The sequence below is a fragment of the Monodelphis domestica genome, chromosome 1 (genome assembly GCF_027887165.1).
Source record: "Monodelphis domestica isolate mMonDom1 chromosome 1, mMonDom1.pri, whole genome shotgun sequence".
Taxonomy (NCBI): domain Eukaryota; kingdom Metazoa; phylum Chordata; class Mammalia; order Didelphimorphia; family Didelphidae; genus Monodelphis; species Monodelphis domestica.
In genome coordinates this window covers 176,833,349-176,857,514 of record NC_077227.1, presented here as the reverse complement: position 1 = coordinate 176,857,514, position 24,166 = coordinate 176,833,349, and the positions used below count along the sequence as shown (strand labels likewise).

Below are 24,166 nucleotides of genomic sequence, written 5' to 3'. Positions count from 1 at the left end.
TGAGAGTTGCCGCGAGACGGCTCGGGTTGACCCCACCCTAGCTTGGGCTCAGCGCATGCGCAGATTGGGGGAAGGTTCTGGAAGACATCGGAGCTGCCGCCATCTTGCGGGAAGAAGAGCAGCTCCGGCCACGGCGCCGTTTTCTCTGCCGAGACCCTGAGAAAGAGCTGGGCTCAGAGCCCTTTACACACCTCAAGGAACGGAGAAACCCGGGACCCCCCCGCGGGGACCCGGAGCTGGTGAGAGACCCCCGAAGCTGAATAATCTCCCCCCCACCCCAGACCGAGACGTCACCCGCCCGTGACGTTGCCGCGTGGCGCCTCCCCCTGACGTCACAAGCAGACAGTGATGTCGCAAGCAGAACCACGCTAACCTTTTAATTTTTTGTTTGCTATTTTGGTTTGGAAATGGCGTTCTCGACACAGGCATAGGACATTAGTATAATTTATAGGTATCGGCCCCATCATGGCTTTCTCCTTGGTTTGACCGTAGCGTTGCGCCACCTTCTTCCCCCTCCCCCCAGGGCCCTGTGACTTTGATCTCTTCCCATAACAGAGCCCCGCAGCCATGACACTTTGTTAGCTCCTCCTCGTTGCCGTTCTCCGGCGAGGTGGCCACAATCGATGGCCTAGCAGGACATTCATCATCGACGGCGCTGACAGAAGGGTTAGGGGATTAAGAGCCCCTCCTTTGTTTTTCTCCACCCAGGATTCACGCCCCATCCCCCCCCCCCCCCAAAGCCACCCGGAATTTATTTAGTGTTGGATTTTTTCATCTCCTTTTCTGACCCAAAATTTCGTGGCAAAAGATCCGGAGGAATCTAGGGCTACAGTAGGGCCATTAGTAGATAGATGGGCTGTCTCTGTGGTGGAGATCACTGAGGAAAAGTGTAGTCGCTGAGATTGATGGCTTTGCTCAGGCCGCACTTGAATTTACAATGGCGGAAGGAGGCCCTTCCACTGATTTTTTTATGTCATTCTTATTGTTCAAGTTGTTAAGCTCCCTTAAGTGTGGATGTTTGGGTTCTACCAAGTGAACAGAGCCAAAGATTGTTTCCTTCCCCTCCCCCACCCCCCCAGTCACCCCTGGGATTCCAGTTTATGGTGAATCCTGGGTGAATTAGGCTGACTGTGATCCTCAACTCTCTCATCTGCCTCTTCAACACTGGGGCTTGGCAGCATGTTTGAGTGCTGCCTGTGAGCAGGCCATCTGGGCAATAATCCAGCACCCTGGTAGCTATGGAGCCTCCTTTCTCCTATTTTTCTCGAGAGGAGTGTGGGGAAGCCAGCCTTTGGATGAGGCTTCTCTTGTGGTGATCTCTGTGTGGTGGGGTGGGGATGAGTACTTGGAACATTTCCAGCCTGACTGTAGGTTGTATGCAGATTGCAAAACAGCTTTCAGGACAGATACAACTCTGGAACCTAATCATTTGGATTAGAAGATTTCACAAAAGTTGTATTCATTTTATAAGACTGCACACAGACTCATTCATCCATTCCTCTTTTTGACTGAGAGCAAGTGAAAACTTTGCCTTGGCTGAGTGATTTAGATCCACAGGGTTGTCCTTTTAAGGGATTTGGGTGGGGAGGTAAAGTTTCTCACTTCACTACCCTATACTGTGTATGAACAAAGAGTCACTCAAGAGTCAGAATTATTGGGTGGGGGGGGCAAAAATAACTAGTAAAGCAGCAAAGGAATTTTGTGAAACATGAGCCTGTTAACTGAAATTTATGATGTTTCACAAGCAAAAATCTTTTTCTAGTTTTTAGACTTATTTTTTGAGTTTTAACAGTGAACTAAGTAATGTATAAACTAAAAAGCATAGGTGAAAGATGTGACCCATCATAAAATAATGCTTAGGTATATGTATATTTGAAAAAAGAAAAAGGAAAACTATCAGAATGCAGATTGTCTTTTAGAGTAGTTATTTTTATCTACATTTTATTATTCCCATAGACAGTTAAAAGATGTTTGTTTTATATATGTGTGTGTGTATAAAACAAACATCTTTTAACTGTCTATGGGAATAATAAAATGTAGAACGCACTCACGTTGTTCAAAATATTTTTTGAACTCTTGGAATTTTCTTAATGACTAGTTTGTAAGCCTCATGGTAAAATTCCACTGGAATTTAGATCACCACTTAATAGTTATTAGAGCTAAGCAAGTTTTGACTTCTCTGGGCTTTAGTTTCTTCATTTGTAACATAGGGACAAGCCATTGTTGCTTGTAAAGATCATTTCATATTTGTGTAAATATATTTACATTTTTTAACATATGTAAATGCAAGGAGTTGATTTTTGTATAATAGGAATGTGTTTATAGTTTTTAGCCATATCTTATTTTGTACTCAATGGTATCAAACTATATTAGCTCTCAATCACCAAATTTGGCTCCAAATGAATTTTGACTGATTTTTAAGAACCAGTTCCTCCATAGTTTTTAAAAGTCTTAAAGCTAGGAGCAAATCGCACCTATCTTATCCTCATTTTTTGTTGAGTTATAAGAGATAATAGTGTGTAGAAAATGTTCATTGACAAGGCCTTGGTCACTGGTAAAACTCAAAAGACAACAGTCTACCTCTTGATGATAGTTAGAATACTGTGTCACAGACTGTGAAATCAGTCCCAAAAGAGAAATTAAAAAATATTTTGAGTAATAATGATTGTCTTAAAGTTATTATCAGATAAATATATATATAGCCTTTCAGGTGACTTCTTTTAAAAGATTTAGATAAGTACTCACGTTTGTCAAAAACAGACCAGGTTGTTGTATATTTATAACTAATACAAATTGGTCATCAGGACATAATTTTAGCCTCTTTTTGTTTGTTTGTTTTGTTACATACCTTTCTATTCTCATTTGGCAGTCCTGATATGGATGTCCAGGCAAAAGACTTTTGTTAAGACTTGGAAGCTTGTTGGGAAGTGAAAATTTTTATCCTACCATCTAATTTCCAAAGCAAGGGAGGGAGGGTGGTATACTAACTTTTTATCCAAAGAATTTTTTCTTTATTATCATTTTGATGTATAATGGCAGCTTGGATAGAGAAATGGACTCAGATTCGACAGCTTTGGTTCAAGTTCTGTGTGTGTGTGTGTGTGTGTGTGCGCGCGCGCTTGTGTGCGCACGCGCATGTGTGTGTTAGCTATATGTCCCTGGACAAGATACTTTACTTCTCAGTTTCCAGAGCAACTCTAATACTGTAAGTTGCAGAGAAAGTATTGACCTACATTTGTAGATAGTTTACCAATGAAAGCATAAGCCTCACCCCTATTTCTCTCTTTGTTAAGTTATCTAAATTCCCTTTAATTATAGTTAGAAACTATTAATTGTTAAACCTCTATTAACTGGTATCATGAATCCAGACACGTGGGAGGGACATGAAGAAATCTCCATGTTTCTTATTTTACTTTTTTTAAATTTCCTATATTTTGGGCTATATTAGCATTTTTTAATTTTATTTCCAATTTAGAAAATTTGGTATGTTAACCAAAATGTTCCAACTTGGACTAGACAGTTATTCAAGACTTTGAACAGCAAGGAAAAGGCATAGAATCCTTTGTAAAGGAAAGTTTTGACAAAAGATATACTATGTTTACAGGGGCAGTATCTGTAACATCTCTTTGAGCTTGTGCTTATTAAGATTTTAGTCTTATAACTGTGAATCTTAAAAATTCTCAGACCCTACTTCATAAGATTTGGTTAAGACCATTCCCCATTTTAAACAATGAAGGTACTTGATCAGGAATGTGAGAACTCTACTCCATCCATACTTAAGCATACTTTAGGGGAAGATAAAGTTGTAAACTCTTTACTGAACAATGAAAAAGTACTTAACCCATACTTACAGTGAGGCCAAGCACTTAAGCTAAGTATTTTTTAGATTTAGTGCAAAAAGGTGCTAAGTAGCTATGAAGGTCAGGCAACTCGAAAACTTACAAGGGACAAGCTTAACAAAAGAGGTGTGAGGTTTTAGTCTACTCAGGTGTGAATTACTCAAAAGTTTAGTCTACTCAGGTGTGAATTAAGAATGGTCTGTCCTTTGGAAAACGGCTACTGTGATTGGTAGATGTGAGAACTTAGGGGAGGTGACATAGGAGAAAATTCTCTTTAAAAGGAGGTCGGAAGCTAAGAGAAGGGCACTCTCTCAGAGAACTCTCTCTGAGGAAAATCAGCTTGCCAAAGCTTATTTGGAGGGCTTGGTGACTGAACTTAGTTCAGCTTGCTTGCCAAAGCTGAACTGGTAGGTCTCTCTGAACACTAGAATCTTGCTTGGGACAAATCTTGTGGTGAGTGGATAAAAGACTGACTGATCTCTCTCTTAGGGCTTGGGCCTGGGCTGGCCTAGCCCTTTTCTCATTGTTTCCTCTTACTCTCTCTTTCATTAATTCCTTATTTGTATTAATTAAAATCTCCATAAAAACCCAGCTGACTTGGGTATATTTCATATTTGGGAATTTTTTCCTGGCGACCACTATATTTTTGATTTGAAACCATATTTACGTGGTCACAGTTTAAGGCAACCACTACTTTAATTGTCACATAACAAAGCTCTAAGTTTCTTGCTAGACCATAGACTAATTATCCAGCTAACTCCTTATCCAAGCAGCAGATCAGAATTAATTGTGATTTTTAGACTCTAGAACTGGGTCCAGGGTAAGTGACAGACAGTTCTCTAAGAAACAGAGAACTGTAACATCAAGATCTATCTCTGTGATGGCAAGGGGAGGGGCTTGGAATGGTTCTGCTAGATGGGTTTGGCCCACATCAACCTCATCTTCCTCTCTTTTCTCCTTAGACTGTGACACAATGGCATCAGATGACTTTGACATAGTGATTGAAGCTATGCTGGAAGCCCCCTACAAGAAGGAAGAGGTAATGTCCTTGAGCTCCAGACTTTTCATTTAGGCCTCTCTCTCTTTCAAGTGGGCACAAGCTGGGTCTTAAGGAATTAGAATAGCCAGTCATAGGTGAAGTCCTTCCTTGACACCATCCCTTTATTCCTTCTGACTTGTGGTCTCAGATTGTTTTTGAAAAGGGTAGAAGTAGATGCTGTCTCTTTCAACACACACAATTGTGACCATGGGTGTGTTACTCACAAGCCATAGGACCCATGCAAAAAAGGGCAATGGACCCCAATAGTTATAGCTCTTGTTTCTGATTACTAAGAAGCAAACGGCTTTGGAAAAACCAAGTAGAAAGATGCCTTCCCAATTTCTAAAGTCAAATCCTGGCTCTTTATGAGACTTGAGTGTGGTTCCTTTTCTCTATTTTGTGCCTCATTAATTGATGAAACTATTTCCAAAGAGATGATTAGAGAACTTGATCTCATGGGGTTTTCTTCCTTGTTCGCCTTTATCCTTTTGTCCGTTGGAATTTGTGTGTTTGGTGCCTGCACCCTTGGGACATTCCTCTGGCGAACCCCCCAGGATGAGCAGCAAAGGAAGGAGGTGAAAAAGGATAGCCCAAGCAATACCAGCACCAGCACTAGCACCAGCACCAGCACCAGCAGCACTAGCAACAGCGGAGGAGGTGGCACTAGTGGAAGCAGCACCAGTGGGGAGACAAGCAAGTGAGTATGGGATGGAGAAACAGGGCTTACGTGTTTTTTGGTGGGGGTGGGTTTAGGGGTATGGGAGGAGGAAATAAATAGCCTATTTCAAGTTGAGGAGACAGCCAGACCAGGGAGGTGGTACCCCTAGTTGCTGTTAAGATTGCTTGACTCTTTTGGTTCCAGTTATGGTCCTGTTGGGTCATAGGAATAATGGTGACCTGGCTCAAGCCTTCACTTCCCAATGTGGACTCACAGGTCAGTCCTAGTGTGAGCACATTTTATTTGTATATAACAGCAAGATGATTCCACATTTGGGACCACAGGCTTTTTGGTCTTGAAAAAATGCCTCATCCAGTCCCCCAAACTACAATTTAGATATATAACATGGTGTTGCACAAATACTGTGCACTTCTGCCAGATCTCTTCACAGAATCTTCATCTTATTAATGTTTTCTGTTTCCCCATTGTGTTACTTTGGAACTTGTCACTTTAAAGGAAAGGGATGGGTGAAGGTCCTGATTTCTGTGGAAGGCCTTAAGACTCTGTCTTTCACAGGAAGAAGAGGAGCCGCAGCCATAGCAGAAGCAAGGACCGGAAACGCAGGTAAATAAGGGCAATATTGGCTTTTTTTTTTTTAAGAGAGATTGTTGGGACAGGGTGATCATGCTGATACATAAACGGTTAGTAGAAAGATGTTGTAATTTAGTTGTTATCTTCACTGTAGCCGCAGCCGAGACCGGGACCGACACAGGCGGAGAAATAGCCGGAGCCGGAGCCGGGATCGTCAGAGACGTCACCGAAGCCGCAGTCGGGATCGCCGACGCAGTAGCAAGTCACGCAGCCGGGATCGCCGGCGTGAGGAGCGTGTACGCTACAGGAGCCCACCCCTTGCTACTGGGTACCTGCTCTTGCTATGGAGTTGATTACTTAATAGTTGTAGTATTTAGGGATGTGGATAAGATGTCTACTGTACCACTGCTTCTTGTGGGTAATCCAGGATTAGTAGATCCACATACGATTGGAGACTTAATGTTAAAAACAGCTGGAAGCTCCATATAAATTAGGAAACTAATCTCCAGACCAACATAGATATGAAGTCTCATGAGTTTCTATGGAATAGTTATCTTATGCTTTTGTTTCTTTCAATACCTCAACTCTAGGCGCAGGTATGGACACAGCAAGAGCCCCCATTACAGAGAGAAGAGTCCTGTACGGTAAGTTGAAGGAATCATGAAATCCAGAGGCTGTTTCTATAATACCTTCAGTAGTGAATGAACCTCCTTAAGGGGAGCAGGGATTGGGAGACAGGAATCTCCCTAACCCCTGTTTTTTCTACAGGGAGCCTATTGATAATCTGAGTCCAGAGGAGCGTGATGCTCGCACAGTCTTCTGCATGCAGCTGGCTGCCCGCATTCGACCCCGAGATCTAGAGGATTTTTTTTCTGCTGTTGGCAAGGTAAACTACTTATTGTCTCCTTCTCTTGGTATCAGTCTCACCAAGGAAAGGATCAACTTTCTATTTCTTGTGGATCTATCTTAAGACTCAGAATATTATAATGGATAAAATGTTGGACTTGGTATCAGGAAGACCTTGGTTTAAATCCCAACACCGACACTGGCTATATTACTCTGGAAAGGTTATTTAACATGTTTGAATTTCAGTTTCCTCCTCTGTAAAATGAGGGGGTCAAATTAAATGGCCCTTCTGGCTCTTGGGATCTATGGTTCTATGTTCCTTCCTTGTCTTATATAGGTACGTGATGTGCGTATCATCTCAGACCGGAACTCGCGTCGCTCTAAGGGCATTGCTTATGTGGAGTTCTGTGAGATCCAGTCAGTGCCACTAGCGATTGGGCTAACAGGGCAGCGGCTGCTGGGTGTTCCCATCATTGTGCAGGCCTCTCAGGTGAGCCATACTATGGGTAATCAAAAATTGGGGTAATTGGGATAATATAGGGAACACGCTTTTCTGCGGAGTGACCCTCTTACCATTTTTCTTTTCCAGGCTGAGAAAAACCGCTTGGCAGCCATGGCCAATAACTTGCAGAAGGGGAGTGGTGGTCCTATGCGGCTCTATGTTGGCTCCCTACACTTCAATATCACTGAGGACATGTTACGAGGCATCTTTGAGCCTTTTGGCAAAGTATGTACTATCTTGAGGAAACAGTGATGGAAAGGATGGGAAAGAAGCCAGTGCTTTCCAGAAGCAATTAGATAGAGGGGGAAGTAGTAGACCTTTATCTCTGATTTTAAAGGACAGAGGATTATGGTTAGGAAGGAGGAAGAAGTTTTTTCAAGTTGTAAAAACAGATTGGATGGGAGAGACCAGTGCATAGCAAAGATGGGCTGGACCTTTTCTAAAAAAATTTTTATTTTTGCATCATAGATTGATAACATTGTCCTGATGAAGGACCCAGATACAGGCCGCTCTAAAGGCTTTGGATTCTTAACCGTGAGTAATGCTATTTGTCTCATTTCTCTTAAACTGAGTTCATTTCCTTCTCAGTTTTTTATAGCTTAGCTTCATCATATTCCTGTTTTAGAAATGGCAAATGGTTTGTTGATACTGTTGCTTAATTCTAGCATTCTGTTTATGTTTCGACTGTATCTGTGGCCTTGATGTGATATCCTGGAGTCTGATTAGCTTCATTGTTTTATTGAACTTGCTAGTTAATAGTGAGACAGTGCAGTGAGTATTAGAATTAGGAATACCTGAGTTCAAACCTTCCTCTGACATTTACTTGCCATGTAGACCAAGGAAAAGTCTTTTAAGCGTTGTCTGCTTTAATTTCCTTATCTGTAAGATGGAGATAATATCACTTACCTGCTAGGGTTGTTTGTGAGGACCAACTGAGGTAATAAAAATGTAAAGTGCTTTGCAAACCTTACCATATAAATGTTCACTGTTAGCAGAGATTCTGGGCTGCTTCTTTGTAAAAATTGGAAGTCAGGTGAGAGCAGTGCTTTTATGGACCAATACTATGAAAGTTGTATGGTGGGTAATTGGAAGGCAGAGTTGGGAACAATGAGGCTGGACTAGTGCCTCCAAGGGAAGCTACAGACTAAGGGAAATAAGGGTTTGTGAAAAGAAGCAGCACAGGAGCAGAAGTAAGACCACCTGGAAGTTGTCCTTTCTTATCTTTCAGCCAAACTGCTCCTAATTTTAGTCTCTGATTCCCTTATATAGATTCAGAGTACTGACTGGTTGCCCACCATTTAATGATGGTTTTCTTGGCTAGGCTGTGCAACTACCCCCAAGGTAGATAGATGGTGAAGTTTTGTTGTGCTATGGGAATCATTTATTTGTTTTAAGATACAGGCCAAAATTAGAGGCCAAGTTGCTGTCCCCACTTTGTAAGGACTTGGCAGTCCCACATGCCTTAAGGTAATACAGACATTAAAAAACAAAACAAAACCAACACTTCAGCTCTTGTGTTGGAGATTCCAGTGAAAATACTATAGTAGCAGGTGCCTTTACCGGTTTCCTAGATAACTCAGGTAGGGTGACTTCCTTGGGACTTTTGTCCTTAAATTACTGCCTATTGGGTCAATAGCCTTCTAAACAGCTTAAACAAGCAGTGCTTGTTTGTAATCCTGTTATTATAGTTACTTCTGTCCATCGAGGAAAAGAAAGAGAGGCACCTTAGTCAACATAACAGTGAGTCATAAAAACTAGGATCAGGAGTTCCAGCCCTGTTGTTATTCCCAGATTGTGGTCCTTGATAGAGTATATCACTCCAGAACTTAGCTGCTTGGTAGCCTTCTTTGAGCCTCTAAACTTCATTCTTAGAAAGAGCTGAATAAGGACCTAAAATCTTGGGTCCTTTACTAGCTTGCCTTCCATTTTTTATTGCTTGTTTCCATGTAAAGCAGGGGTTCTTAAACAGGGGCATGTGAGGGTTTTGTTGTTGTTGTTGTTGTTGTTGTTGTTGTTTTTTTAGTCCTTACCTTCTGTCTTGGAACCAATACTATGTATTGGTTCCAAGGCAGAAGAGTGGAAAGGACTAGGCAATGGGGGTTAAGGAATTGCCCAGGGTCACACAGTTGGGAATTGTCTGAGGCCAGATTTGAACCTAGGATCTCCTGTCTCTAGGCCTGGCTCTCAATACACTGAGCTACCCAGCTACCCCTGCTATATGAACTTGTTTTAAAAATATTTTAATTATTTCAATACAGTTGGTTTTCTTATTTCAACATAATTATAATATTCTATATGTTTTCTGTATTTAAAAATAGTATTCTAAGAAAGGTTTCCATAGACTTCACAGACTGCCCCAGGAGATAAAAAAACAAAACAAAAAAGTTTAGGAATGCCTGATCTAGAGTAATGGCAGATCAAGTTTCATAAGAATGGTATTTGTGGCTGAGAAGATCAGGTCTCTGCCATCCAGTTTTTGGATAAAGGCCTCTTGAATGGGAAAGGGGTCTTTGAAGTGTCAAGTCTCTTAGGAAAGGAAAATATATAGAGGCCTAAGTGAACCTGTACTTCTAGAATGGTGGAGATTGCACTGGTAGGATTAGTCTGTGGGTTCAGATTCATGACCAGGAGTTTACTGACACTGTCTTGGTGGTCCCTGCAGTTTTCTGACTCAGAGTGTGCTCGGCGGGCATTGGAACAATTGAATGGCTTTGAGCTTGCAGGGCGACCTATGAGGGTGGGTCATGTGACTGAGCGACTGGATGGTGGCACAGATATTACCTTCCCTGATGGTGGTGAGGAGCTGGACCTGGGTACCGCTGGCGGGCGGCTGCAGCTCATGGCCAAGTTGGCTGAGGGTGAGTACTACTCTGGGATGGAGAATACGGGATTAAACTTTTAACCCAATGTTTTGGACTTGGTGCTACATTCTCAACCCCTTTAGGCTCTGGTATTCAGCTCCCGACCACAGCTGCTGCTGCTCAAGCTGCTGCCCTGCAACTGAATGGAGCTGTTCCCTTGGGAGCCCTGAACCCTGCAGCCCTGACTGGTGAGTATTGATTGTGTAGGGGGAGAAGCAGGATGGAGAGCCTGATAGTGCGCTGACTTGACTCTCTTATTTCTCTCCCCAGCTCTTAGTCCAGCCCTGAATCTCGCCTCCCAGGCCATTGCCTCACAGTGTTTCCAGCTCTCCAGCCTCTTTACCCCCCAGACTATGTAAGTTCCAGAGTTCTATTTTTTTAAACCTTTCTTACTCTTCATCTTTGGTCAGTAGTTCAACTCTCTTCCTCATCTTTCTACAGGTAAGAGCCCAGTGCTGCTTCCCGGTGCCTCTGGGTTCCGCCACCTCCTTTCTCCGTGTCTGCCCCTCCACAGCCCCCTTCTCCCCACTGCCACGGACCACAACAGCCTGCGGGCACGGACATTGGCTCTGGGGCGATTGGGGACAATACTGGACACCAGGAAGAGCAGCTGCTCCATGGCCCCACTGGGGACGGACTCTGTGCTGAGCAAAGCCCCCAGCCTGGGGGAGCAGAATCTGTACATACATCGAATACAAGTGTCTCTCTGTGTATCGTCTCCCTGGGTGCCCTTCATTGCCCTTTCCCTATCTATCAACCTCTTTTCTCTGCTCGTCCCCCATTCTGGGGGGTGTGGGGGCCACAAATGAAGGTGCCACCCTTCTCCTCTTTTCCCCTTCCCCTCCCCCTTGGCCTACCAGGAAAAGCCCTTAGGACCTCTGGGTGAAGAAACCTTTTGAGTTTTGGGGGAAACCTTGTTAGATGCTGGGATGCAAACATATGGGCCTGACAGATGGAGGTGGACACATATACCTTGTGAAGCCTATAACCTCAGCTTGGTGCAACCTGAGGCCGGGACTGCTGTAGGCTCAGCGTCTTGCTGGGTGGTACATGAGACATCTACCCATCTAGACATTCTGGATGCCTTGGGGGCCCCCCCAAGAGTTGAGTGAAATATGGGGTGCCTTTCCCATGCCCTCCATCTTCCTGTGTACAGCTCCTCTTCCTTCTAGTCCATCTTCATCTCTTTGGCCCAGGCAGGGAGGAGGGAGGGGAGTGAGCACAACCATTCCCCTCCCCTTTTCCTGTGCCTCCACAGCTGGCACTGCCCCCATCTATGCCACTTCTTCCTACTCCCACCCTGGCTCACTTGAGCCCTTTTCACTGGATTTTATACCCCTGTGTCTGTGTATATAAATATATATAAACTTTGTACAAAGGGCAGCCCCTCAGTAGCGGCAGCTGCTGCCCGCACGTCTGCTGTTTCTGTCGGTTGGTCTGTCTGTCTCTGATTTTAACTTCTCACGAGCCAAATCCACGGACGGTTCTAGGGATAAAAGTTTGTAACGCAATTGCGTTTTTCTTTTTTTTTCCTTTTCCTTTTTTCTTTTTTTTCTTTGGCTTTCTCTAAAGAAATAAAAATGGACAAAAGGCTCTTCCCCGGGCTGGGCTCCCCATCTGTATCCGCGCTGTAGCTCCAAGGCTCTGTTACACCTTTTCCTGTTCCTGTATTCCAACTTTAATGTTTTTAGTCTGTAATTAAACCTTGATCCCTTTCCAGGCACTCTAGGCTAGATCCTTCCCTTCCATAAGGTGGCAGTGTGGCAGTGTTTCATCATGTACCCCATCCCTCCACACCCCCGCAGGTATATACATTCTATCTAAGAGATCTTGGTTTCTAGATTGCCTAGACCTCTCAAAGCCCTTTATTTCATGTTTCCCATCACCTTGTCAATGTCTACACTGTGAATTGTTAATCCAAGGGGTTATGGAAGTTTGCCCTTATTTTACAGGGTCAACTTAACTTGATGGCTAATGTTCTTAGCCAGATTACTTTAGATGCTCCTAGGCCTGCTATCTATATAACAAAGCATAGTTTAGGGATTTTGAATTTAAGGTAATATTTATATAGTGCTTTAATGTTTGTAAAATGGTGCTTTATAAATGTTACCATTTTTACTTCATAACACTGAAAAGGGCTATTCTCATTTTACAGATAAATTAAGGCAGATAGAGGTTAAGTAATTTAGGGTTACATAGCTAATAAGTATCTAAGGCTGCCTCAGCCACTTCCTAGTTGTGTGACCCTGGGCAAGTCACTTGACCCCTATTGCCTAGCCCTTACCACTCTTCTGCCTTGGAGCCAGTACACAGTATTGGCTCTAAGACAGAAGGTAAGGGTTTTTAAAAAAAAAAGTAAGGCTGGATTTGAACTCAGACTTAAGGGACATTTGCAGCCTTGCTGCCTCTAATCATACACAGTTTGAAGGAAATTAGTTTTTCTAAAGGTTTTGAGAAAGGTATAACAGATAGTCCCATAAGTATGAGGGCTCTAATAAAGATACAACCAAAAGGCCAGGCCTTATGAAATCCCTTAATTCATTCTTGTTCTAATCTCTATGGCAACAGTGTTTAAACTCCCCATGTCACCAATCTAAAAATACAAATAATTGCTGTTGTCTCTTAATTTCTTTGTTAGCTCCTCTGTTTATGACTTGGAATCCCAGTAGTAATATTTGTCCCTGAGGCCATTTTGCTAAATGCTTTCTAGCTAGAATTGGTAGTTGCTTGGTGCCTGGTTTCAGGTGACACGATTTGAGATCAGCACCAACTATAGGCTTTCACAGTGGCAGGCTTCTCTTACCCACTGTGTCTATCCCTAGCTCAGCAGGATGTCTGGGTCTAGGGTTTTGGGGGTGGCAGAATACTGCTTTAGTTAGTTATTGCTGGTTGTGGTTTATCCATTATGTATTTGACCTCTAATGCATTATAGGGAGCCACTATTGGGAACCAGCTCAGTCACCATGGGACCATGGACCCAGCTTCTCCCTTGCCCATTCTATCCTTATTATAGTCTTCACTTTGTTCCATTGGTATTTTCTGGACAAACAACTCCTTACATATTAAGGGCTATCCTGTGATTGCTTTTGGGATTTACCCCGTTTGGCCTTTACCTTCCACCTGGGCATTCCCATCTCTTGCTTCATGTTGCAGGCTGAAGTGAAGAAAACCATAAGACAAGATTCCCTCTACACAGAATTCATGGTGTCTGGTAGCAATGGCCAGTGTCTCTGACTCAGCATCTTGTCATTCATGCTTGGGGGTGAGAATTGGGTAGGGAGGGGATAGCAGTTAGCTTTGGACCCATTCAAGGTGAAGGCAGAAATCGCCTTCTACTGGTTCCTCCTAGGTTGGGGGTAGGGAAATGGGACCTTCCTAGGATAAGGAATCACTTGCAAGTACTCTACAAAGTGCCTTCCACATAACATTGCTAGGTTAGGTTGGGCATTTTTTTTTGTTTACAGATAGGAAAGCAAAGTTCAAAATGGATAGCAGTCTTACAGTTGGTGTTGGACCAGGAAGCTGGACTAGGCTTTCAGTTTTGAGGTCTGGTAATATTTTTATACTATTGAACTAAAAGCACACCTTTTGGTGCTCACCTATCACCTAGGGGTAGACATTTGTCCAACTGGATTGCCTCCTTTGGTGACTGAAGACTGCAGTAGATTTTCCCTGCCCTGTCAAGCCCTTTTGAACATGTCCCTTCACTCCCTTGAGCTTTTGCTTCTCTCCTTTCCCCTGAGATTTGATCCCCTCAGTGGACGTTGCTGTTGTCTTGCAGGTCCCATTGCCATGCCCTTAGCACTATTGTGGCTCTGACCAATGAGGAGACATTAATTTTACTCAACAAATATTTAATGAGCACTTGTGATGCATGTGCTAAATATAAAGCCAATGTACAGAATCTTAGTGTCAGAAGGGATCCCATATGCTTCCAGCCCAAACTGCCCCAGAAAAGTCATCTCTAGTACACATTCCCCATAAGTGACCAACCAGCATCTGCCCAACCACCTCAAAGAAGGGAGAGTCCATTATCTACTGGGACTACCCATTCCACTTGTGGACAATTCTTAATATTTAAGTGGCTTTTCCTGATGTGTCCAAATTTGCCTTGACACCTTCTAATCACTGGCATTGAATTCCTGCTGTGGCCTATCTTACTTCCACACAATAGCTGCAAGTATATGAAAGGTCATATCCTAAGTTTCCCTCAATCTTTCTATTCTGGGGATGAGGAACCCTTTTTCAAGGCCCTAAACTTGTTTTCTAGGGATCTAGGATCACCTTGTTAAAAATGTAGCCACTTAAAAGTCCTATAGAACCCAGTACTTCGCTTCCATCCCTTAACATCTCTGAGCCTTCTCAAATTGAAGCAACAATCTAAAAAAGAAAATTTCCAGAAAACCAAAGTTAGTCAGAAATGTGTATAAAAGGATTTGCTCAGCATAAACGGGTTCCCAGGCTTCTAGAATCTGCCTAAGGCAGCCAAAAGTCCTTAGCTTTAGCTCTGAAGTGATTTGCTAGGCCTATGGAGCCTTAGTTGCGACCTTGGGCAAATCATTTCACTTAAAGAGTTTTGGTTTCTTTTTATAAAATGAGAGGGTTGCAAATATGACTTCTAAAGTCCTTTGCAGCCTTAAATTCAATGAAAGGCTCTGGCTAGTATAGTTCATGTTTGGCTTTAAAAAAGTTCAGTTTCTCCCTAGCTGATTTTTTTTGTTGTTGTTGGCAGGGTGGTGGGGAGGAGGGAAAGGGGTGGCAGAGGCTTAGAGGGAGATGGTATATTTAGGGACGGCCCTATGGGCCTAGGTGGAAACCTAGGTTATAATCTCTTGGTCCTAGAACAGGAAATGATTGATAGACTTGGTCAAAAATGAGCCTCTTTGGGGGCAAATCTAGTAGGGTTTGAAGAACAATGGCAAACACCAGGATAAGTCAGGGTATGGTGAGAAGGAGGTATAGTGACTACTGGCTTAACCAGGAACACTGGACAAATAGGTATTTCTATTCAGCAATTGCCTTGGGTTGTTGGGGAAAAATTCAGTTCTTTTTCTCTTTTTAAGAAGCAATGTATTATATAGTAGCAAGAACTAAAGCAATTGGACACTGTATGCTAGCAAAAAAATAGAAATCGAATGGGTGCCCATTGTTTTGGAGCATGGCCAATTTACTTGTGGTTTATGAATGTAATGAGAGATAATTATAAGAAACCACAAAAATTTGAAGAATCAGAAAAGCTCAGGAAAGCTTATGTGAACTGATGCCAAGGGAAAAGTATGCAGAACCAAGAGAAAATAGACCCAGTGATCACAATAAAGGAAAACAATTCTAAAAATATCAGGTCTCAGACCAATGAAATGACCAGACTTTGTTTCAAGATAACTGACAAAACATACCTCAGTTGCCAGATAAAGTATATGCTGTTAGACCTGGTCATTGGGTCATTTTGTTTTGCCTGGCTGAATTTTGTTGAAAGGAAGAGTTCTATTGGCCTCAGACACTTCCTAGCTATGTGACCCTAGTAAGTCACTTAACCCTGATTGCCTAGCCCTTGCTGCTCTTCTTAGAATTAATACTAAGATTAAAGTTAAAGATTTGCAACAAAACAAGGAAGAGTTCTTTTTTGAGGCAACAGAAGTTTTGTCTAATTTTTGAAGAATGATAAAGCCCTGAATTTGGAGTCAAATAGCAAATGAAATATGTGTTCAAATCCTACCTTAGATACTAAATAGCTATGTGACTCTGGGCAAGTCATTTAACTTCTTTGAACCTCAGTTTTCTCATATGTAAAATGGGGATAATATATATTGTGGTATCTTCCTCACAGGGTCATTGTAAGATTTAAATGAGATAATGCCTCTAAAGCAGTTTGCAAACCTTTAAATGTTATATACAGGTCAGATTATTATTAATGGTTTTTGTTATAATTGTCAAAGATTGCTGACTGTGTTAAAAACCTAAACTAAACCTCCCAGGTAGCTAAGGCTCCTGAGCTGCCACCTCCACCCTGTTCCCCCTCACTCCTCCAGAGGGAAAGGATAAGTCTCTGCTCTTTTTGGTATTACCATGGTTCCCTGCAGTGCTCCTGTCTGCAAAATACTGCTCACCAGCCACCGGAGATTGATGTTCTCATAGCAACCAGGTGAAGTCAACAATGATGAGCTGAACCCAGAAAAGGAATCCTGGGCTGACAGGCTTAGTGGGACTTATGGGTCATGCTTGTTCCCGAGAGCCTGATACTCCCGATGCTCCTGGGCCAGCTAACCTGCTCTCACAGAGCATCCATTGGGACAGAGCTTTGGAAGGATAAGGGGAAGGCTGACCATCTAGCTTCCTTTGAGCCTGTGCGAAGGGAGGAATGGAGGGAGCTAGTCAAGGATCATTTTTAAAAGCTGAATGTGTTCTGTCAGTTGGCCCTGATGACCTGCTCTTAAGGGTCCTTAAGGAATTGGCTGAAGTTACTGGAGGGCCATTAGCAGTTATTTTTGAGTACACTGGGTAAATGAATGGAAGAGGTGCCCAAAGACTGGAAAAGGGCCAGGAGAGTGCCTATGTCTAAAAGAGGGAAAAGGTGACCTTGGAAATCAGAAACCTGTCAGCCTAAGTCAATATCTGGGAAGCTTTTGTAAACAAAGCATCCATCAAACCTGCAAGCACTAGAATGGGAAAAGCCAGCTTGCTCAGGAGGAGTGGAGTCCCCTGGGGGAGAGGCATGTTGTCTCCATGCAGGGGCCTAATGTCATCTTCCAGACACCTTTTCCTCTGAATGTCTCCTGGCTTTCTTTACTTCCCTCCTGATTTTCCTAACTTCTGTTAAGTGGGAACGGTGAGTGAGCATTGGGCAAGTGATGCCAAGTATTTTTGACCTGCTCCAGTGTAAATCCCTAGGTTACACACAACCAGCTTAATTTTTGGGAGAACAAATTGCATCTGACCAGTCTTCCTCCTACACCCAAAGCTACGACTAGGAAATCCCAGAATCTCAGACTGGTAAGGGACCTCAGAGGTCAATTAGACCAACCTGTGCTTCCACAGAAATATCCCCTCTATAACATCTCATCCAGCTTCTTGAAGAATTGAAGCCAGTGGAATTCCTACTCTGACAATAGATGTTGGATAATCCAGCTTCATCCAGGCCTGGTTTTCTTTTAGTTGCCTCTGTCTACTGAGGTCTTGGAACTCTAAATTGTTCCTATTTTTCTTCTTCTCCAAACTCTCCTCTCCCTTGTCAGTCCATAAAACACATTTCCCCCCCTCCCCCCACTGCCATCTGCAGTTCTATCTGCACACTGACTCAGCCTCTGCCTCCCTCTCCCAGGCCCACAGGTAAATGAATTTGAACAAAAATGGCCACTTTGACCTTTTACTCCCCACGTGCCAGTATGGCCAGATCATTTGGGGATCTGAATGCAGTACAAGGTGAATGCCAGCAGTCACCAGTGTGCTGACCTGGTACTAATGTGTAGGTAGGAGACAGTTTCTGATTTGGGCCTCTATGTGGCAAATTCCACCTTTGACAAAGCAAGCTCCAAAAGGGAGGCTTCCTGATGGATGAAGTGACAGATTATCATGAGGCTGGAAGCCCTTTTCCTCTTCCCTGCTGTTAACATTGAACTTGGAGGGACAGTGGCTATTTTGTACACAACATTTGTTGAGTGAAGTCACAGGACAAGGAACTAGATGCAGGTCATTCTGGGATGGCAAAATTAGCAGGGCCTGTGCTAGTGATCAAACTCTCTGGGGTTTCCTCAACAACCATTGTGTTTCTTCAGTCAATGTTGTCTTCCCAACTCCACCTTCCATTCTAAGAGATTGGAAATACTTGCTCTTGTACCTTAAAAGGTCTTCTTGTGTTGATGATGGGCCCAGACCCCCAGATCTCTTCTTTCTCCCCTCCCCCCAAACCTAAGGCTTTGTAGAGAGTTCAGATGGACCCCTCATCCAGACTCCTCTAGTGATTGAGGGGGAATACTCCAGGGGGCAGTACTCTCTACACATAATCTCTTAATCCCTTTAGTGGGAGCTGCTGGTAGGTCCATTTTGGATTAGAACCATGCTCAGTACCAACCAGCTCTGGTCTACAGTCATTTGTTTATTTTTTAACCCTTACCTTCCTCCTTAGAATCAATATTATGCATTGGTTCCAAGGCAAAGAGTGGTAAGGGTTAGACGATGGGGGGGAGGGGGAGGGTATTAAGTAACTTGGCCAGGGTCATAAAGCTAGGAAGTATCTGAGGCTAGATTTGAACCCAGGACTCTCCATCTCTGGGCCTGGCTCTCAATCCACTGAGCTACCCAGCTGTTCCCTTCTACAGTCATTTGTGATCTTTAGTATTCACCAGGGTACCCTGCTCTGCTCATACTGCACAAAATTCAATCTTCCCCTCATCCCTGCCTGCATCAGAAATGGTTTGTCTGTCCCTGCTCTGCCTAGCCTCACTTTTCTGGTTTTTTTGCTTCCTTGAATGAATAAAATGAATGGGGGTGGGGTCGGGTGGTGGAATTTACTAAGCACTTACTGTGTGCCATACACTATACTAAATACTGGGTAACAAATACCAAAAGCAAGATAGCCTTACCCTTTAAAGGTCTTATATTCTAAGAGAAGACAACACAGATGGGGGAGTTGGTGGCCAAGGAGGGGTGTTGTAGCAGGAAAGTCAGTGGGATGTTCAGTGGGTGGAGTCATAGAGTAATTGACCGACTTGTCCTTTCCCCAAATGGTCCTGTTGATTTGCTTACTGTTCCCAAAGTTGGAGACAACTCAGAACTAATCCATCTCTTGGGACCACTCCCCAAGTCACTCCCAAAGGCTTTCTACTCAGCAGTATGCACTCAGGTCCCTCCTGAGGGTATATGATGACGTAAAGGGAACCAAATATGGTTCAGTGGAAAGGGCACTGGCCTTCAAGTAAGGAGCTCTGCCTTTATCTGTTGGTGAAGTAGAAAGAATTGGATTTTGTCATTAGTGGTAATGGTGGGGTTCATGCATTGCATAGAGGTTGGGCTAGGTCAGTAGTTCTCAGACTTTTTTGGTGTGAGGACATCTTTACATTCTTAAATATCATTGAGGCCAACCCTCCCCCCCAATAACTTTTATTTATATGTGTGATATCTATCAATAAAAATGGTATTAGAAATCAAAATGTCTTGGTATCATAATGAACACCATTCTGCTTTTTCTGATCCCCTGAAAGATTCTTGGTGACCCCTGACATCCCCCATCCACATTCCAGGAACTCTACCTGCTGCTAAGAGAGTAAGCAGGGTCCTGGGCTATTTAAGTAGGAGCATGTCATCTGTAAACACTAAAGGTATCTTTTGTTAAATTTGTCAGAACCTCAGCAAGGTCTGTTTGGGCTCAGCAACTCTAAGGAAATGAAATGAGAACTTTGGAGATTTCACAGGGAGCCACCTGGCTCACTAAAGGATTAAAATTAGGACCCCTGTTCCTGGCTTCCAACCCCCTCTCTTGTCTAGGTCACTTTATTCAGGCTAGAGTTCCCATGTTCCATGTGTACATGGATTCTGTCCCCATAATCTCTTCCACTCATTGCTTTCTCTCTGTTCTCACACATCTACTGGCCTAGTTCTGGCCCTCATCATCTCCTGCCTAGACTGTTTTAATAAGTGGCCCGTACCTTCGTGTTCATGTGCTCCAAGTTCATTTTTGTGTTCTGTTTTTTTAAACCCTTACCTTCTGTCTTAGTTGTAAGACAGGAGAGTGGCAAAGGCTAGGCAATCCGGGCTAAGTGTCTTGTCCAGGGTCACAGAGTAAGGAAGTGACTGAGGCCACAATTGAACCCAGGTTCTCCTGACTCTAGGTCTGGTGCTCTAGCCACTGTGTTTCCCAGCTGCTCCTCAATGTTCATTCTTGCTGTCTTCATTCACATTTTTAGGGTCATTTCTAGTATGCCCTCCCCTCCCCTCCAATTTACCATATCCTTCACGTAACTCAATTCTCACCTCTTCCATGAAGCCTTCTCACACTATTCTAGTCTTCACTGATCTCTTTTTCTCAAAATCCTACAACAGTTATGGATAGTTGACAAGATACAGTTTAGCACTTAATTACATACTGTGTTCCATTTTTACTTGTTTTATCTTTTTGTCTCTCCAATTCCTAACATATAAGATTAGAAGCTCCTCGAGGGCAAGGACTCTGATGTACACTTTTTCTGTGTCCCCATATTTACCAGAATAGCCCCAGGCCCATAATAGATACTCAATAAATATCCAAATGATTGATCCCCCAAGGACGGTGAAGAAATTGAGGTAACCTAACCAGGAAAAGAGGAGAGTGATAAAAAGTAATCAAGACATCTTGCAATTTCCTCATACATAAAATGGGGACAATAACAGCACTCACCTCCCACAGTAAGAATTAAATAATATTTGTAAAGCACTTTCCAAATCTAAAAGTACTCCATAAATGCTAACTATGACTATTTCTAGTCCCTCATTCCATCCCAATCTTTCCCATCCATTGCTTCCTCCCTATTCTCACATAGCTACTGGCCTGGTTCTTTTAACAGCCTTCTAACTGGTCTCCCTATTTTGATTATAGCACCCTATCACTGTCTGGCTCAAAACTCTATAAATTAAAACATATTTTGTGGGCAGTTTGGTGGCACAGATAGAATGTCAGGCCTGGAGTTGGGAGGACCTGGGTTCAAATGTGGCCCTGGACATTTCCTAGCTCTGTGACCTGGGACAAGTCACTTAACCCCTTTTTGCCTAGCCTTTGCCCTTCTGTTTTAGGTTGTTTAAAAAGACAGAAAATAAGGGTTTAAAATAAAAAAAAATAAAACATAATTCAAAGCCTTCTACTCAGTCTTATTTCTTCTCATGATCCTCTTTCATTCATTCTACAATGTAACTAATTTGATTTTTGTGTCCTAGTGTCCTTGTACCAGCTGTCTCCCATATTCTAGAAGTAATGTTTTAGGTCTATGTCTGTCAAAAGTCACAGTTCAGTTACTACCTTCTTCATGAAGTCTGAAATCTTTGTCCTTCCCCTCCTCCTCACAAAATTTCCTAGAGCACTTTGCCTGAATTTCTTGTTGACTTCTATCACATTCCCTTGTGTATCATCCTTATCTATGGATATTTTGTTTTCTCCCTACATGTACGTCCCATAACAACTGGCGTCCCAGGCCCCATGTGCCGCAAACTGTGCGCCTCAGCCTTTGGACTCCAAAGCCACATGAGGGTACATCAATAGATGATAATGCACAAAGACAATAGTCATTCTCGGTCACCGAGAGACTACCACTACTACATGTAGGAATATAATATATATGTGTGTATATATATTATATTCCTACATACTAGATTTGTAAGCTCTATGTTGGCATCATATTTATATTTGTATCCTTAGGACTTGATACAGTAGCTGGTATAACAGGCACTTAATAATTAACTTCTAACTGAATTGAATTTTTAAAAACAAGCACAACAACAACAAAAAAAACTATGCCTGACTTCCTAGCCAGGTAAACCTGGACAGCTCACTTATCCCCAATTGCCTGGGCCTTGGAACCCCACTTGTTCCAACTGCCAACTGGGCTAAGTGCAATGGCTAAAGGGAAGAGTTTAGATGAGAGATGGCCAGGGAAGGTTTAGATAAAGGGGCAAAATGAGAACCCTAAAGAAGGGGGATAAATGGATCCTTACTTCATGCAGTTATCCAGCCAGCCCTGGGAAGAGAGTGAAGCCTTTCTGTGCTCAGCTCTTAGGAAGAAGAGAGTAGAGCAGGAGGAAAAGTGAGATGCAGCTGATAAGTGCCTCCCTGGGGGAAAGGAGGGAAGGAGACTGGCCAGAAAGCAGCCTCAGAAGAGATATCAAGTGTGGAAAAAGATAAGGTATGTTGGGATATAGAAACCTAGCACCTAAATGTTCTTTGCACTCTAGTCCAGGCTAAAAAAACTACCTTTGGTCTGATATGTGGGCTGGTTGAAGAGATGAGGGGATTTGGCCTGGGAAGCAGACCCCAGCCCCCCAGCCTCCAGCACTCCCCTCCAGGTCTGGTAGGGAGTCTGGGATCAGCTCTGTCTGTTCTGAGCTGTTCCCTGTAGGCGTCTACAGGGAACACACAGATGGGCTGGGCTGATGGGACTGGAAGGGTGGGGAGTCTTCCTGGGGGGAGGGGGTGGCTCCCACTGCAAAAGATCATCATAGTCATCATCGTCGTCATCATCATCATCATCATCATCATCATCAGTAGGAACAATCATAAGCTTCTGCAGAGTACTGCCTATGCATGATGTCAGGGGCTACTACTTGGATGGAGGCCATTTGAATCCTGCACTACAGCTTGGCAGCAAAACTTACCCTGAGATGCCTCTCTTTACCTCCCATCTCAACTATTCATCATTTCCAACCTCTTTACTAATCTCTGGCCATTTCTGCCATTCTTTCAATCTTGGCCTCCTTTAAATGCCTCATTTCTGGGAGAGGAGCCTTACCTGCTTTGGGAGAGTGCAGAGACTGCTCAGCCCTTTCTAACCACCCATGGTCCCCCTTCATTGTCCTCCTCATTCACAGGGACATATGGGAATCCACTGGGTCATCTCTTTAGCTCTTTCATTCCTGTGTCTCATGTGTCTCAGAGGGAGTGAGTGGTGGAGGCCCTGCCTGGGGGAGCTGAACCAGGAGCTTAGATAGCTCTAAGTGTATGTATATATGTGTGTGTGTGTGTGTGTGTGGAGGGTTGAAGTAGGAGTGGGGGTGGAATATGAGGGGGAACTGCTGCTTTTGTTCAGGTGCATGGTAGAGGTAGGAGCAGCCGTGGGCGTCCCCAGGGTAGGCACTGACAGCTCTGCTTTCTCTGCAGGTGATGGGTCTGCACTGCAGTAGAGGGGGCACACAAGCCCTATTCTATTCCTCCCCCCCCACTGCTCCATAGAGTGTTAAAGAAGCCAGGCGGAGCATGCTATGGGAAGCCCTTCCAAGAATTTCACAAGGCTGTAAAAGAGAAGGAATGGAGGCCAGAGATATTCCTGTGGAATCTGATACCTAAACAGTATTGTGACTTTGACCATCTATTATCTGATTTCAACCCCTTTCTGAAAGGGTGTCAGATTGCCCACAAAGTGTCATCCAACACTGATAACATTAGTCAGGGACTAAATGAATTTAAAAAATTTTATATATATATATATATATATATATTCTTCTCTTGGTGCCTGGGGGTGAAACTGGAAGTCACCTGAATGCTTAGAAATTACATGATGACTGAGAATTTGCTCTGACTTCAGGGGAACAGGTCTGCAGCATGGACCAAAGCCAGGTCTGTTATTGGCTTTGTATCCTAGGTCTGAAAGTACTGGTGATGTAGTGAAAAGAGGATTGGACTAGGTATCATGGGACCAGCATAGAGACTTCCCTCACTTTACAGATAAGGAGACTGAGGCTCAGCAACCTGTCCAAGACCCCACACCTGGGAAGTGCCTGACAAAGGATTCAAGCCTAAGTCTCTCAGTCTCCAAACTGCACTCTTTATCTGAAACACAAAAGGCTTTTGTTCATAGGATCTTAGATTTCCTGTAGGAAGGAACTTCCAACAGGGCTTAGATCTGAACCTTCAAATCCATCAATATTTCCACTGCAACTTACTAGCAGCTTCACTGTTTATTAGCTGGGCACCCTGCGGAGAGTCCCTATACCTCTCTATATCACTCTGCACCTGGATGTGGAAAGACCAGAGTTCAAAGCTGGCCTCAGATACTTATTAACTGTCACTTAACCTGTGTCTCTCTCAGCTGAAATACTCATCCCAGTACCTCATCCCAGAATGATAATTAGTCAATATTTTAAAAGTATGTGTGG

The 24,166-nt window shown here is 43.4% G+C and overlaps 1 protein-coding gene and 1 long non-coding RNA gene across 6 annotated transcripts; both read left to right on the top strand.

Moving 5' to 3' along the window:
* The first annotated feature begins 39 nt into the window (after positions 1–39).
* On the top strand, positions 40–11,933 carry RBM23 (RNA binding motif protein 23). 5 transcript variants are annotated; one of them, XM_007479803.3, is made up of 14 exons: positions 40–239; positions 4,802–4,878; positions 5,442–5,575; positions 6,113–6,160; positions 6,282–6,455; positions 6,718–6,771; positions 6,896–7,013; positions 7,311–7,463; positions 7,563–7,700; positions 7,944–8,009; positions 10,138–10,333; positions 10,420–10,524; positions 10,607–10,691; positions 10,778–11,933. In XM_007479803.3, the coding sequence occupies exons 2-14, from the start codon at positions 4,813–4,815 to the stop codon at positions 10,779–10,781; spliced, it is 1,341 nt and encodes a 446-aa protein (XP_007479865.1). In that variant the 5' UTR covers positions 40–239; positions 4,802–4,812; the 3' UTR covers positions 10,782–11,933. The 5 variants fall into 5 exon arrangements, with proteins under 5 accessions (XP_007479865.1, XP_016283558.1, XP_016283559.1 ...); XM_016428072.2 differs by having other exon boundaries at positions 5,433–5,575; XM_056810030.1 differs by lacking the exon at positions 40–239 and adding an exon at positions 556–666 and having other exon boundaries at positions 5,433–5,575.
* Positions 11,934–22,499: 10,566 nt separating this feature from the next.
* LOC130456259 (uncharacterized) lies at positions 22,500–23,486 on the top strand. The gene is made up of 2 exons (XR_008914843.1): positions 22,500–23,010; positions 23,172–23,486. It is a non-coding gene; the product is annotated as an uncharacterized LOC130456259 (long non-coding RNA).
* Positions 23,487–24,166: the final 680 nt, after the last annotated feature.

Excerpts from the sequence above, each read along its gene's own strand:
- RBM23 (XM_016428072.2), top strand. The coding sequence starts at position 4,813 with ATGGCATCAGATGACTTTGACATAGTGATTGAAGCTATGCTGGAAGCC. Across the intron at positions 7,464-7,562 it reads TCATTGTGCAGGCCTCTCAG|GCTGAGAAAAACCGCTTGGC; the intron begins GTGAGCCATACT and ends TTTCTTTTCCAG. Across the intron at positions 10,334-10,419 it reads CATGGCCAAGTTGGCTGAGG|GCTCTGGTATTCAGCTCCCG; the intron begins GTGAGTACTACT and ends CAACCCCTTTAG.